Source organism: Palaemon carinicauda, chromosome 18 (assembly GCF_036898095.1).
Source record: "Palaemon carinicauda isolate YSFRI2023 chromosome 18, ASM3689809v2, whole genome shotgun sequence".
Taxonomy (NCBI): domain Eukaryota; kingdom Metazoa; phylum Arthropoda; class Malacostraca; order Decapoda; family Palaemonidae; genus Palaemon; species Palaemon carinicauda.
Genome location: NC_090742.1, coordinates 44,739,730 through 44,753,168, shown reverse-complemented (window position 1 = coordinate 44,753,168; position 13,439 = coordinate 44,739,730). Strand labels below are relative to the sequence as shown.

Sequence of the window (13,439 nt, the reverse complement as noted above, 5' to 3'; positions counted from 1 at the left end):
CTCCTCGAGCTTCTCCTGTGTCACACCAGACGCCCGAGCGAGAAGCTAATTAAGAAGGAGGAAAAGCAAAAGCAGACTTTCCTAAACTTCTCCTGGATTCCAACCAGTCTCCCAGTAAGAGCATGGCCCTCTTGGAAGAACAAGAGAGAACTGACTTCGTAAATGTAGGAGTCGAAGAAAGTCATGCCAAGAGTAAACTCAGACGGCGGAGCAGCCGTTACAAAACGAGTAGGACTTACTCCTCTTCTGAATGACTCCCCAAAGGTACATTAGTTGAAAGAGGGTCATCTACTTCCTCAGAAGGCACATCATCTGATAAATCTAAAGTCTTGCGAGAAGGAGATTTATATTCAGAATGACGTGAAGGAAAAGCCTGACAGGCTACATCAACTTGTATATGAACAGAAGTTAAAGTTGGAGGGTCGATGTCACGTTGTGACTGCAGAGAATGTTATTCTACTACACGTCGTGACAGAAGTAACTGACGTTCAAACGTCCCGTAGTAACAGCGGTGACTGCTGTTCGATGCTATATCGTGACTACGATGACTGACCCTCGACGTCACGTCATGCCTGCGGTGTCTGCATGTCAACGTCACGCTGTGACTGCGGTGGCTGACGTTCAAAGCGATCAAAGTTACATCGAGATTTATGCTCCGCATCTCGCTTAACAGCAAAGCTGTCACTAGAGATAACGTCAGCGTGGCGTAACAAAGCTCGTCTAGAAGGTTGAAGACCTGAATCACGTATCCCAGAACCGTGACGTACATAAAGCAAAGGATCCTTTCGCACAGGAACAGGATCGAAAGCTTCTATTGAAGAAGAAAGCTTTAACAGCATATCTAACTTCGGATCAACCTGTGACTGCAGTGGCTGACGTTCAAACGTCACGTAGAAAACAGCAGTGACTGCTGTTCGATGCTATATCGTGACTACGGTGACTGACGCTCGACGTCACGTCGTGTCTACGGTGTCTACCGTTCAACGTCACGTCGAGTCTGCGGTGACTGCAGCTCAACGTCACACTGCGCACTCTGAATAGATCGTGACGTCGGAAACGTCTGTACATGAACGTCATCGCTATGAACGGGACTCTCATGATGACTACAGCTAGGACGTTGAACTTGTTCTGAAGGAACTAATTAACGTTTCAACAGTCTCGAAACCTTACGCCAAGGTTTTTTAAAGAGACGAATCATCGGAAAACGAGGAGAACTTCGTCTCTCCTGTCTTATGGCAAGGACGTGCTTGCCGAGCAACTTCTGATACCTTTGAGGGAACGTCTGTTCGTTGGTTTACACTCCTCACTCCCTTAGGTCCTACGACATTCCTTCTCCCTGGTGCAGGGGAGCCTGAAAGAGGTCTCGGACTAGGCAAGTGACAGGCACGATCAAACGAACCCTCCGCAACACAGAACATGTTTTTTGCACTTACTTCACTGATATCGTATTTTTCAATAATTTCACATTAAACATGAATAAAACTGATTTATACCTGAAGCACGCAATTCTCCCTTACATCAAAAGGTTAGAATTGCGAAATGAGTCGTATAATGTAAGCACATTAGCACAAAAAGAAACACACATGCAAAAATCAATAAACATATACATATATATCGAATAAAACGGAAATATATAAAGTTAAAAAGATCAGTGACTGGGGAGGAGACTAAACACTAGTTCACTAAGGACTACGTTTTCAATCTCTCACCGTACAGTGCCTTGGGACGAGAATAAAAACTAAAACGTTTTATCCTCTCTCCCCGTACAGAGACTTGGGACGAGAGTAAAAAAAAAAAAAAACTGAATCGAGAACAACGTTACTCGCTCCCAAACTCCTTTGGGACGAGAATAAAGATCGGATCGTTCTCTCTCTCTCTCTCCGTCTCTCTCTCTCTCTCTCTCTCTTGTCACTCACAAGAGAATGGCCCACTCACCCTTCGTCAATAACAGGTTATTTGACTAAAGGAAAAAACTGAAAGGACTAAGAAATTGAAAATTAACAAGTTCCTTTAAATTAGAATCTAAAACACTTCAGTTTGAAAGAAGAATGAACAAAACGTCAAAATCGATTTACTCTTTCTGCAAAGTGAAACCGTGATTCTCTCTTTCTCTATCGTAACGATAGAGCGCAAACTGCGTAGCATAAATAAACCAAACGTTAGTTCATCTTTGAAAAAAACAGCACGAAGACTATTCAAACAATATATTTCTTAAAATATTTTCTAAAAAATATTCATTTCATCACTCTTACAGAGCAACTGTTTTAAACTAAACAAAAATAAAAGTTGAATGGGCTCAACGTTGTTTAACTTCGTTTTCCAAGTTAGGACCGCCAACCAATTATAGGTAAAGGCCGCATATAAACAAAAACATAAAATTTATCTTGATGTTTAGTATAAATGGAAAGCTAATCGAAGAGGCCTAATAAAGGCGGGTGAGATATAAAAAAAAAATATATAGAGGTAAATCTATAAATATCAACAATAAATTATAAAGTGATAAAATAATTACTAAAAACCTTTAACACACTTCCGTACACTGAGGGAAGGGTCGGCCATCTTTTCTCTATGGAAAAACCAGAGATTAAAAAAAAGCAAGGGCAAAACACTTTTCCTCTCCTTTCAAAAGCATTTCTTTTGAAGATAGTATTGAATAATCCAACACGGCGAAAGCAATAAAACCAAAACCAAGTACTTCACCAATTCGGTCGAAAACTCGAGGTCATAAAGCGAGCGGAACCAACTTGTCGACAAGACCGACAGAGAAGAACTGGAGATATTGACAAGTATATGCGGTATCTGGCCGATAGTCGGCGCTGGTGGGCACACCCGCAACCTTCACGGCGATCGCTCGCGAGTTTTTTGGAATCTGTCGAGCCGTCGGAGACGTCAGCTATTATATATTCACCGGCTAAGTTTAATATTTAAAATTGTTTATATAGCATATTATTTGCAAGAACAAAATCAATAGCACTATGCTGATCTTGTCTATTCCCATGTATAGTCCTGAGCACCTTTCATCTCCATTTAATAGTGTTAGGTTGTGGTTACCCATCCAATCTAGCACCATTTCCCCATTTCTGTCTACTTGTTGGTGCCCAAGAAATCCCACGTGGCCGTTAAAATCCCCCATAACTAGCAAAGGAGTTGTTTCTCCTGCTTATTGTATTAATTTTTCACATTCCGCTTTCAATTCTTGATCTCTTTTTCTATCTTCTTCTGTATTTCCTGCTGCAAAATATACCAGTATTATCAGGAATACTAAGTTGTGGATTTTGCACTGTACCATTATTATATCACTATGTTTTGTTTCTATTTCCTCTGCTTCAGTGATATTATTGTTTTTAAAAATTAACATTAACCCTCCACCCTTTTTGTCTTTAAAATCCCTTCTTTTTTCTATCTTTAACAGACCTTTACTCAGCTGTATTTTATCTATTTTTTGGTGCGTTTCTGTCAAACAAAATATATGAATTTTATTTGTGTTCATCTCGTTTTCTATTTCTATTAATTTCTGCTTGGTTAGTGCTTGGATATTTAACAGGCATATTTTTATACATTGGCTAACTTTTTTGTCTAAATTTATACCTTTCCTAATTCGCTCTGCTTGCGTTTGCTTCTTGACGAAAATTGTCGTTTCTTACTAGTTCTCCTCTCTTTATGTACCACCCCTGCTCTCCATTTTCTTTTTTCTCTCTCAATTCCTCTGGCAACTTCCTTTCTTTTTCCCTTTCCCTTCCCCTAAAAGTGAGGTCAGGTGCAATGAAAACTTGTCTCAAGTCCTCTTTTGTTGATTTCCTGAGGTGTTTTCCCCTTGCAATTATTCCCCATTTTTCCTTAGTGCTTTTAAGCTTAACTAGCAGGGGCCTTGGTTTTTGTCTTTGTCCCTGTTCCTCTCTCTCTTCCCTTGGTTTGCCTAACCTACCCAATTCTTCAATTTCCACATCATTCATTCCTAACTCGACATTAATCAAACTCCCACATATATCAAAATCATCTCTCAGCTTTTCATTACTATCAAATTTTGTACTTTCTTTTATATTTAAAATTACTATATTATTTTTCTTTTTCTCCTTTTCCCTTATTTCTATCATCTCTGCCCTAACTTCCTCCCTAACTTCTTCTCTCGTCAGCTGACCTGTTCCTATCATATTATTATCCACTAAGGCCCTAATCTCCTTTTTTAACTCATCTACCGTATCCTGCAGCCCTATGAAATTATCCCTGAGCTCATCATACTATTTCCTAAGTTTCTTGTTTTCTGCCTTCAAGTTTTTGAAATCCCCCAGGCACCTACTACAGAACCATCGGGCATGTTTAGATTCACTGATTTTCTTAAATTCACTCCTGTCTAGTTGACCACACCCTATGTGGAACCATACATCACACAAATCACATTCTATAGCTTCTTGGTTTGATCTTACCCCTTTTTTGCACCATCCGCAGTCGTTTGGACCAGCCATGCTTTCTTCATGATCAGAGTCGCTTGAATATTCTTCCTCTCCTTTTCCCCCTTTCACTTCCTTCCTTCTCACACTCACACCCATTGCACCTTTCACTGCTTCTCTCTTAGGCACCATGTTTAATATCTTTTGAGCTTGGTTATGTTATGTTATTCTAGCGGCTTTATAATTATCAGAACACATGATCACGTTTCTTCGCTGTTTGTTAACTTTGTTTATTTTAATTTTTTCTATAAGCAAAAGTAGTTGTTTTCCTAAGTTACATTGCCCTGCAATATACTACAATAAAACCGAGGGCAAATACAACTTACCTTAACACTTTCAAGATTAGCCCGTTCAAGTACCACAATTAGCCGCTTTTCTTGGTTTTTCAGGTGACCTGCCGTAAATTCCCTATGAGTGGTAGTTGTTGTGGCTTCCTCCCCTTCCACTTCCAACTCTGATTCTTCGTGATTTCGCTTGCCCATTGTTCAGCTAAGACAAGGAAATACTATAAGCAATCAATATGTAATTCGTTCCTCAGGCTTCAATCTATACAAACTCGGTGATAAAACTAATAACACAAAACTGTTTCAACGTCAGAAGTTAACACGCCAAAATTCGCATGGCCGTTAAAGGTATAGTAGTAGTAGTTGAATACACGTGTCCTTGTAAACAATCCGGCCGGACTGTTTTCTGTTTTGCTTGATTAAATTCGTTCTTTTCTAATAGTTTTTGTTTATAGTTCTATGATAACAAAGAATTATCTATGAATTCATATTTATTGTCCTGTACGGTTGTTACATGAAACAAAATCTACTCATACAGTAAAAATCTATGTATATTTCTTCATAACATGTTAGCTAAACTTTTAGTTTTTACCTTTCAATCTTTTTCTGTCATTTATCTATGTTGTTATATATATATATATATATATATATATATATATATATATATATATATATATATATATATATATATATATATATATATATATATATATACTTTTTTGCATGGCACCATACATGTTCTTGGATTAAGGTTCACTTATTTGTCCTTTCCACTTTTTTGCTCCAGCTGTAAATTGTCTATTTTGCTTTCCTTTTCGTTGTTCAATCTCTCTGTTTTGTTACAGAAAAATATTTTATTAGCCCATGGTAATTTGATAAAGGACACTTTAATAGTATATTTTGGACTAATTTGTTTCTTATCTCTGAACAAATTGCTCTCAGGCTTTGTATCATACCATTTACTATTACCTCATTCAGTGTTATTTCGTAAATGTTATCATTTATTTGTTACCTCTCTCTTTGTATTAGTTATTCTCCCATAAGTAATAGAATACTTCCTTTTATTCTGTACAAAATACAAAAATACCAAATAGGACTGAAGTAGTAATGAATAATGAAATGTGGGACTCTGGTGAGTAGGCTAATTACAGGGTTGGCCGAGGCTCCAGCCACCCGGTGAGATACTAAGGCTAGAGAACCAGTCATTGCATTCTTTGGCTGGCCAGAGTACTATATTGGATCCTTCTCTCTAGTTACGGCTCATTTTCCCTTTGCTTACACATACATCGAATAGTTGGCTTATTCTTTACATATTCTCCTCTGTCCTCATACACCTGACAACACTGAGATTACAAACAGTTCTTTGCTCGACGGGTTAACTGCTGCACTGTAATTGGTCAGTGGTTACTTTCCTCTTGGTAAGGGTAGAATAGACTCTTCAGCTGTGGTAAACAACCCTTCTAAGAGAAAGACAGTCCAAAATCAAACCATTGTTCTCTAGTCTTGAGTAGTGCCATATCTCTGTACCACGGTCTTCCACTGCCTTGGGTTAGAGATCTCTTGCTTGAGGGTACTCTTTGGCACACAATTCTATCTTGTTTCTCTTCCTCTTGTTATTTTCAAGGTTTTAAAGTTTATATGTGAAAGATTTCTTTTAATGTTATTATATATTGTTCTTAACTTTTGTAATTTTTCCTTATTTCCTTTCCTCACTGGACTATTTTCCCTGTTAGAGTACTTGGCCTTATAGCATCCTGCTTTTCCAACTAAGGTTGTAGCTCAGCAAGTAATAATAATAATAATAATAATAATAATAATAATAATAATAATAATAATAATGACCGCCAGATTTTGAAGCAACTATCGATTAAAAATTATTCTAGTCAGCATGGGGTGTTTTATAAGCTTGCGAGTCTTCTTTACTTTACTTTAAGAGCTGTTTTCTTGGTCCTAGGGTATCACACTGGGGAGCCCTGACCTTTGTCCTTAAAAAATCTGCTTGCCGTATACATTCTCAGGTATTAAGCGAATCACACAGCGTATTCCGTGTTTATTATCAAATCCACATTATCGAAGAAGTTAGAATACAAGTATTCAGATTCTTCTTGAAAGCCTTAATATCTTCGGTCTTTTGGATGTCCAGTGGGAACTGGTTGTATAGTCTTGGGTCAGCATATATGAAAACCCAGTACTTACAACACACACACATCTTCGTTCCAATAATTTGAAACCATTAGTATCATAGTAGGGGTCAAACTCTCTGTGGTATATCAGACATTTGACTACGTGTCTCTTTGTAGCACACTTCCTCTTTCTTCTTCACACTACTACCATTTTTAACAAGCGAATGGCAAATACGACAATTATTACACTTGCATAATTAAGACGTTTTCAATCATTTTAAAAGAAAATCTAGTTCATATAGAAAGATTTAATTTTAGTTGGAAAACAATGATATTGTATTTGTATGAATTCTGTATAGTCATGTCATTTAGGCAAGTTGTAACATTTTATTATATAAAGTACGTATGTTTGCCGAGGACCAGCAGTTGTTACCTAGTCTTACATCAGGTGGAATTTTATATTTCAGTCTTCCCTTCATAATAAGGAGCAAGTATCTGGTTATATAAGCATATTTCTTTCCTTTCACGTTGAGCTGCAGGGGGATTGGAGTAGTCTTACCCTGGATAGAAGGGGTACCCCGAGAAGTAGAAAGGGAACCTTAATTTCCCGCACATGTCGAACCAGCGTGTTGTAGTTAGGATATGGAGAGGGGTGGGTGGGAAGGGTTGAAATTGTGCGCACACGCACATGGATATCTAAATATTTGGCATTCATTTTGACGGGTCGTGTACGCTAGTATTAAAATGAATGAACAACAAATAAAAAAGTGGAAATTTCCCTCGTTGTTAGTCCACAACCAAACGGACCTTCGGCCTCGTCCTATATATGACGTCACAATAATTGCGGCATGAAACGTTGGTTGCTCATATTATGTTCACTTTCATGAATATTGTTTTGGACTTATATACTGTTATTTTTCTAATTTTGAATTTAAAGCAAAAAGAGTTTAATACCTTAGTTTTCAAAAGTGCTAGTATGTGTAATTTGTTAACAACTAGTTAGTCAGAGTCAAACATTGCCAACCATCCTGTCAGCCTTAAGACAATTATATCCTACGGAAACAGCTACATTACTGTTTAAATGGTTTGCTGGAAATGATGTAGGGGAAGAAAATTCATGTGGTAACTTGATATTACTCGATTTTACAGATATTTTTGATACACATGTGCATAAACTGTTACTTACTGATTTACGATCCATTGTTATTGAAGACCAAGCCTTTAAGCAACCAAGAGATTACTTGGTTGACAGAAACTACTGTGAACGGATTGGAATATCTTTCATCATATGAACCATTAATCAGAGGTGTACCCCAGATAAGTGTAATAGGTTCAATATTATTTTGTATCTATACCAAAGGTCTATCAAAAATAACAGAGATATGAAATGAAGTTTAAACTATTTGCAGATGATACACGATTTTATTGCTCCATAAATGATATTGATGATACCACTATAAACTTTAAACCACGTTCTTACTGGTGTTAGGGAATGGATGATAGTTACCCAACCAAACCTAAATGAAAATATAACTGAGTTTATGATGTTTGGAAATAACACCGACTTGAGATACTTAGGTGATATCAAAACAAAACATTGATAACGACCTGGTCTCGATATCTAGTAGAGATCGTGACCTAAGACTGTAATTTTTCGCTCATTGCTCAAATAAACAATGTAGTAAAGAAGTATCTGAATGAATATTCTGTGCTATTACCGACTGACTAAAATACTGTAACCGCATCTGTTACAATCTAATCAATGTGCAACTTAAAATAATACAAAACATAATGAACAGAGGAGCAAGATTGATAAAAGGTGTCCCACGCCGAGATAGGATTACTCTTACACTATTTGAATTGCAATGGCTGCCAATTAACGCCAGAATAGAGTTTAAGATATGTGCAGCGACTCAAGTTATCAGAACAGAGCGTGGAAAATATCTACGAGAATTGTTAGTAGTTACACACTATGCATGCAACGAATCATGCTGACACGAGAATAGTTACAAATGGGGTCAAGTTATTGGAGCCAAGGTGTATGTCTACTCTGGTTCTAGGGCTTTCAAATATATGGCCCCAAGACTATATAACAAGCTCCCACTAGACACCAAAAAGACATGATATTAAGGTTTTTAAAACGAAGCCGGAGACTTTCCTGTTTTCTGTGCTTCGATAATGTTCATTTGACAATTAATGAGGAATAAGATGTCTGATACTCTAAAATAGCAAAGAATGTATACGACAAACAACTTGTTGGTACTGAAGTGCTCAGGATTTCCCTGTGTGATAGGTCCAAGAAAACCAGGAAGTAAAGAAAGAGTTAGCTAAATGAATCCCGTAATATCCAGCCAAAACCGTTATTATTATTATTATTATTATTATTATTATTATTATTATTATTATTATTATTATTATTATTATTAGAGGACCATCTTTTATACAGCTTTTATTAAAACTAATGGCTGCCTTTGCGGCATTAATCTTATCGACCTTTTCAATGATTAAGTTTTTTCTTATTATTTATTGCTGCACTCTGCCAGTAATGGCGTGATAGATAAATTGAAAAGGTCATCTAGAAGATTAATGCCGTTGGGGCAGCCATTGCTTTTAATAAACACCTATTATTATTGCTAATTAAACTAAAATTTTAGCAGAATGCCTACCATTTAGTGCTGTAGATATCTACATATATCCTCGGTGGATAATCTCACAAAGCAGCATGAAGCATCTCACTAGTGCAAAAGCCTGTGTGACCGCGTCTTGCTATAAGGCAAGGCGTTCTAAAACGAACTAACGAGCATGAAGCAAGGAATAAGGAATGACACCTCTTTACTATAAGAGTTCCAAACTAAGTTACCGCACAAAATTACAGAGGGAGTCACGATAGCACTGCATCCCGATCACCATTTAGAATGCCTAAACTTAGTAGATACAAAAAGTTACAAACAATAATAGAAAAAAAAACCTATGAGATCTTTACGATAACAGATCCTTTAGTGATCCGACAAAATACTTATTGGCTTTAACAGGCTAATAAAGAAAGCACGGCCCACACATACCTGACTGCCGCCCCAGGGCGAGTTTCCTAGTGACGCCTCCCCCACCCTTGCTCCCACCCCCACCAGTTCCAATTCCACCCCCTTTTTAAATCACTTTGCTGCCCATGGCCCTGTATATAGAAACCTAACTATACTGTAAGGCCTAGTTACAGGATATCGAAATATATAATAACAGATTAATTACACTGGTAAAAAAGTATCTTATTTTAAGTAACTTACAAAATAACAAAGTAAACAGCTCTTAATTTTTGCTTCATAAACACACATTAACAGCAATGAAGACTTTGAAGTAAAAGAAAATAAACTGATTTCAAAACAAAATTCCATCAGCAGTACAGAAACATTCAACCATAACATAATAAATTTCATTATCAAACATTCACAAGATTTATTTACATATCAGAATTAGGAGGAAAATAAATACATATATACTTTTCATTATTTGGTAGAAAATGGAATATACTACATATCTATGTATATACAGTACATATAGCTATACACACATATATGTATATATATATATATATATATATATATATATATATACTGTATATACATGCATATATATATATATATATATATATATATATATATATATATATATATATGTATAGCCTATATATATACACGCATATATATATATATATATATATATATATATATATATATATATATATATATACATGCATATATATACACATGCATATATATATATATATATATATATATATATATATATATATATATATATATATATATATATATATATGGGTTTGGGACATTTAACCGTGGCCATTTTGCACTGGCAAACTCGCCACATTCCATTTTACCGTGGACTATTTTTGCCGCATATATACATATTTTGCAAGAAGTGGAATTACTGCATAGGTTTTTTCAACTAATTTGAGAAACTGAGAAAATGTATTGGTATTTATGATTACACACACACACACACACATATATATATATATATATATATATATATATATATATATATATATATATGTATGTGTGTGTGTGTGTGTGTAAATAACTTCAAAATACCAAAGTACCATAAAACACAATTTTACCTTTATTGTTATAAATACCAAATGAGTTGAAACAGCTCATGCAACAATTCTAGTTTTTGCAATATATGTATATATGCGGCGTGACTGGTCTGGTGGTTCGGTAGTTTTAAGTTATTTACAGTTTTTTTCTGGTTTAGTGTTCTGAAGTTTTAAGGTAATTTACAGCTCTATCTTGATTTTCCAAGGAGCAACATCTGAATAGAAAAAAACCCATAGCCCATAGAAATGCACTCTTCGATATTGTTTACACGAGGAAGAGAAAAGTATTCACACGACGTCTATATCTACGTGTTTGATGGTTATGCTGTTGATAAGATAAGAACATTTTGTGAGAAAAGAAAGCTCTGCAAAGCTCGGATACACGTCAGAAATCGTGAAGTGGTAAAACAAATTAATGAACACACGCAAGTAGCCTCGGCATCTAACGTTGAAAGAGAGATAGTTAGAACAAAGATGAACGTGGGAGCTGCTGAAACCTCTCAAGTAATTAACGAGTGCCTTGTAAATTTGCCTGAAGCTTCTCAAGGAGTGATACCTATCACCCGATCGCTAAAGAAAATTCTGTATAAGAAGCGGAAAAAAATTGCCGATTACCCTGGAAATCCGAGCAATTTAGAGCTTGTAATACCCGATAGCTTTAAAACTTATCATGTAACTGATAGTATCGAAGAACAGTTTTTATTAGCTGATAGCTGTGATGCATCATATAGAATTTTGGTATTTGGAAGAAAAGGAATTCCAATTTTCTTAGTCAAACAGATGATAAAAAAATTACAAATATTTTAAACAAATTTTGATTTCCACCTTATAATTAGCATCATATATTGACACTAAAATTAGTTGAAAGAACCTATGCAACAATTTTTCTTTTTGCAAAATATGTATATATATACGCGGTGAGACTGGTCTGTGGCAAAAATAGTCCACGGAAAAATGGAATGTGGAGAGATGGCCACGGCAAAATGGCCACGCCTAAACGTCCCATCCCCTATATATATATATATATATATATATATATATATATATATATATATATATATATATATATATATATATATATATATATATATAAATATATATATATATATATATATATATATTATACACACACCAGGTTAGGCTACAGTTTTTTAACATTTAGCAGATTAATTTTCTTGCTTTGCTTATGATAAATTCATGAATTACATTCTCAGAATTCATTGCCATCAGCGTTTCAGATTCAATGCTGAGGAATACCAAATTTGAAAGTCTCTCCTGTCCCATAGTATTTCTCAGGTATGTCTTAATGAGCTTCAATTTGCTGAAGGATCTTTCACATGAAGCAACTGGTACCCCTACAGTCAATAATAACCTAAGTGCCACTTAGAGGTTAGCGAATCCTTCACCATATTTCATAATAAAACTAAGGAGTTCTGTGGTTGATTCTATGTTTCTGTTCCTTACCAAGAACTTTACAGCTTGTATTTCTTGGCATAGTTTTGATGCTTTCAGGTCTTCGTCATATTTCTGCTCCATGCCTTTGCACACTGCATCAACTTCTTCGTTTTTGCCAAATAATTCTTTAAGGCGCAGGAAATGTAAAAGAAAATGTAAATGAAAACGAAGATATTTAGAAGCAAACCTTTTTAAGTGCATGATTTTCATTGTCAGGATGATTAATTCTATTGCAAAAAAAAAGAAAAAAAAAAAAAGATCGGGGAAATATTTTAATTTTTATAGGTTTTAATGGCTTAATTGCAAAAATCCTAATTTGCGGTAACAAATTTCAAAGCTTTTATCCTTTACCCGCTAATTATTATTATTTCAATCTTGTGGGGCGGCAAGTCCACGCTATTTTTGCCGTCCCTAAAAAAGTACCACCCCATGTGAGGGCCCTGAAAGTAAGTCAAATTCTCATTTGTGGGCATCTTTGGCTTACAAATTGATGACTGTGGAAACAAGAGTTAAGATATTATGTAGATATTTTGATGAAGCAGGCAGGTGAATCTATCAGTCTTGTGTTTAATCAGTGTATATTTTAAGCTCAAAACTGGAGCAGACATTAATGTAATTGGCAATGCAGCCTGCCTGAGATGTTTGAAAGTAACATATTTGAAATATATTACAAATGCTTCACGATATATCTTACAAAATCGCGATCTACGATCATATCTTCATTTGGGGTGCTGAAAGCTTCCACTAAAAGTGAGCTTAAGACTGACAGCAGCAGGGAGCATCGACGTTGCATTTTCTGATATTTGACAGCGTCCTTTGTTCGGAATTCCGATGCCTCTTTCACGTGTTAGTTCGAGCGTGCTCGAGATCTCAAGAGAGCGTTCCTGTCCTTTCCACACGTAATTTCTTGAAATTATAATTTACCAAACTTTCTTTTAACAACTGAAAACCATGTCTGGGGAATTGAAAATTCATAAGTTAATTAAAAAAAAAATGGTTGAAATAACATATGGAACCT

The 13,439-nt window shown here is 35.7% G+C and overlaps 1 protein-coding gene across 2 annotated transcripts in view; it reads right to left on the bottom strand.

The window, feature by feature from the left end:
* The window catches only part of LOC137657809 (ribosomal RNA small subunit methyltransferase NEP1), a 102,096-nt gene extending 92,152 nt beyond the window's left edge, over positions 1 to 9,944 (bottom strand). The window contains exons 1-2 of one of the 2 annotated variants that reach the window (XM_068392334.1): positions 9,918 to 9,944; positions 4,775 to 4,937 (exon numbers count right to left, since the gene is read on the bottom strand). In XM_068392334.1, coding sequence (XP_068248435.1) covers positions 4,775 to 4,930 — 156 coding nt within the window. In that variant the 5' untranslated portion in view covers positions 4,931 to 4,937; positions 9,918 to 9,944. Of the gene's footprint in view, positions 1 to 4,774; positions 4,938 to 9,521; positions 9,675 to 9,917 lie in introns of those variants that run through there. The other variant, XM_068392333.1, reaches the window with a different exon arrangement.
* Between the last annotated feature and the right edge of the window lie 3,495 nt (positions 9,945 to 13,439).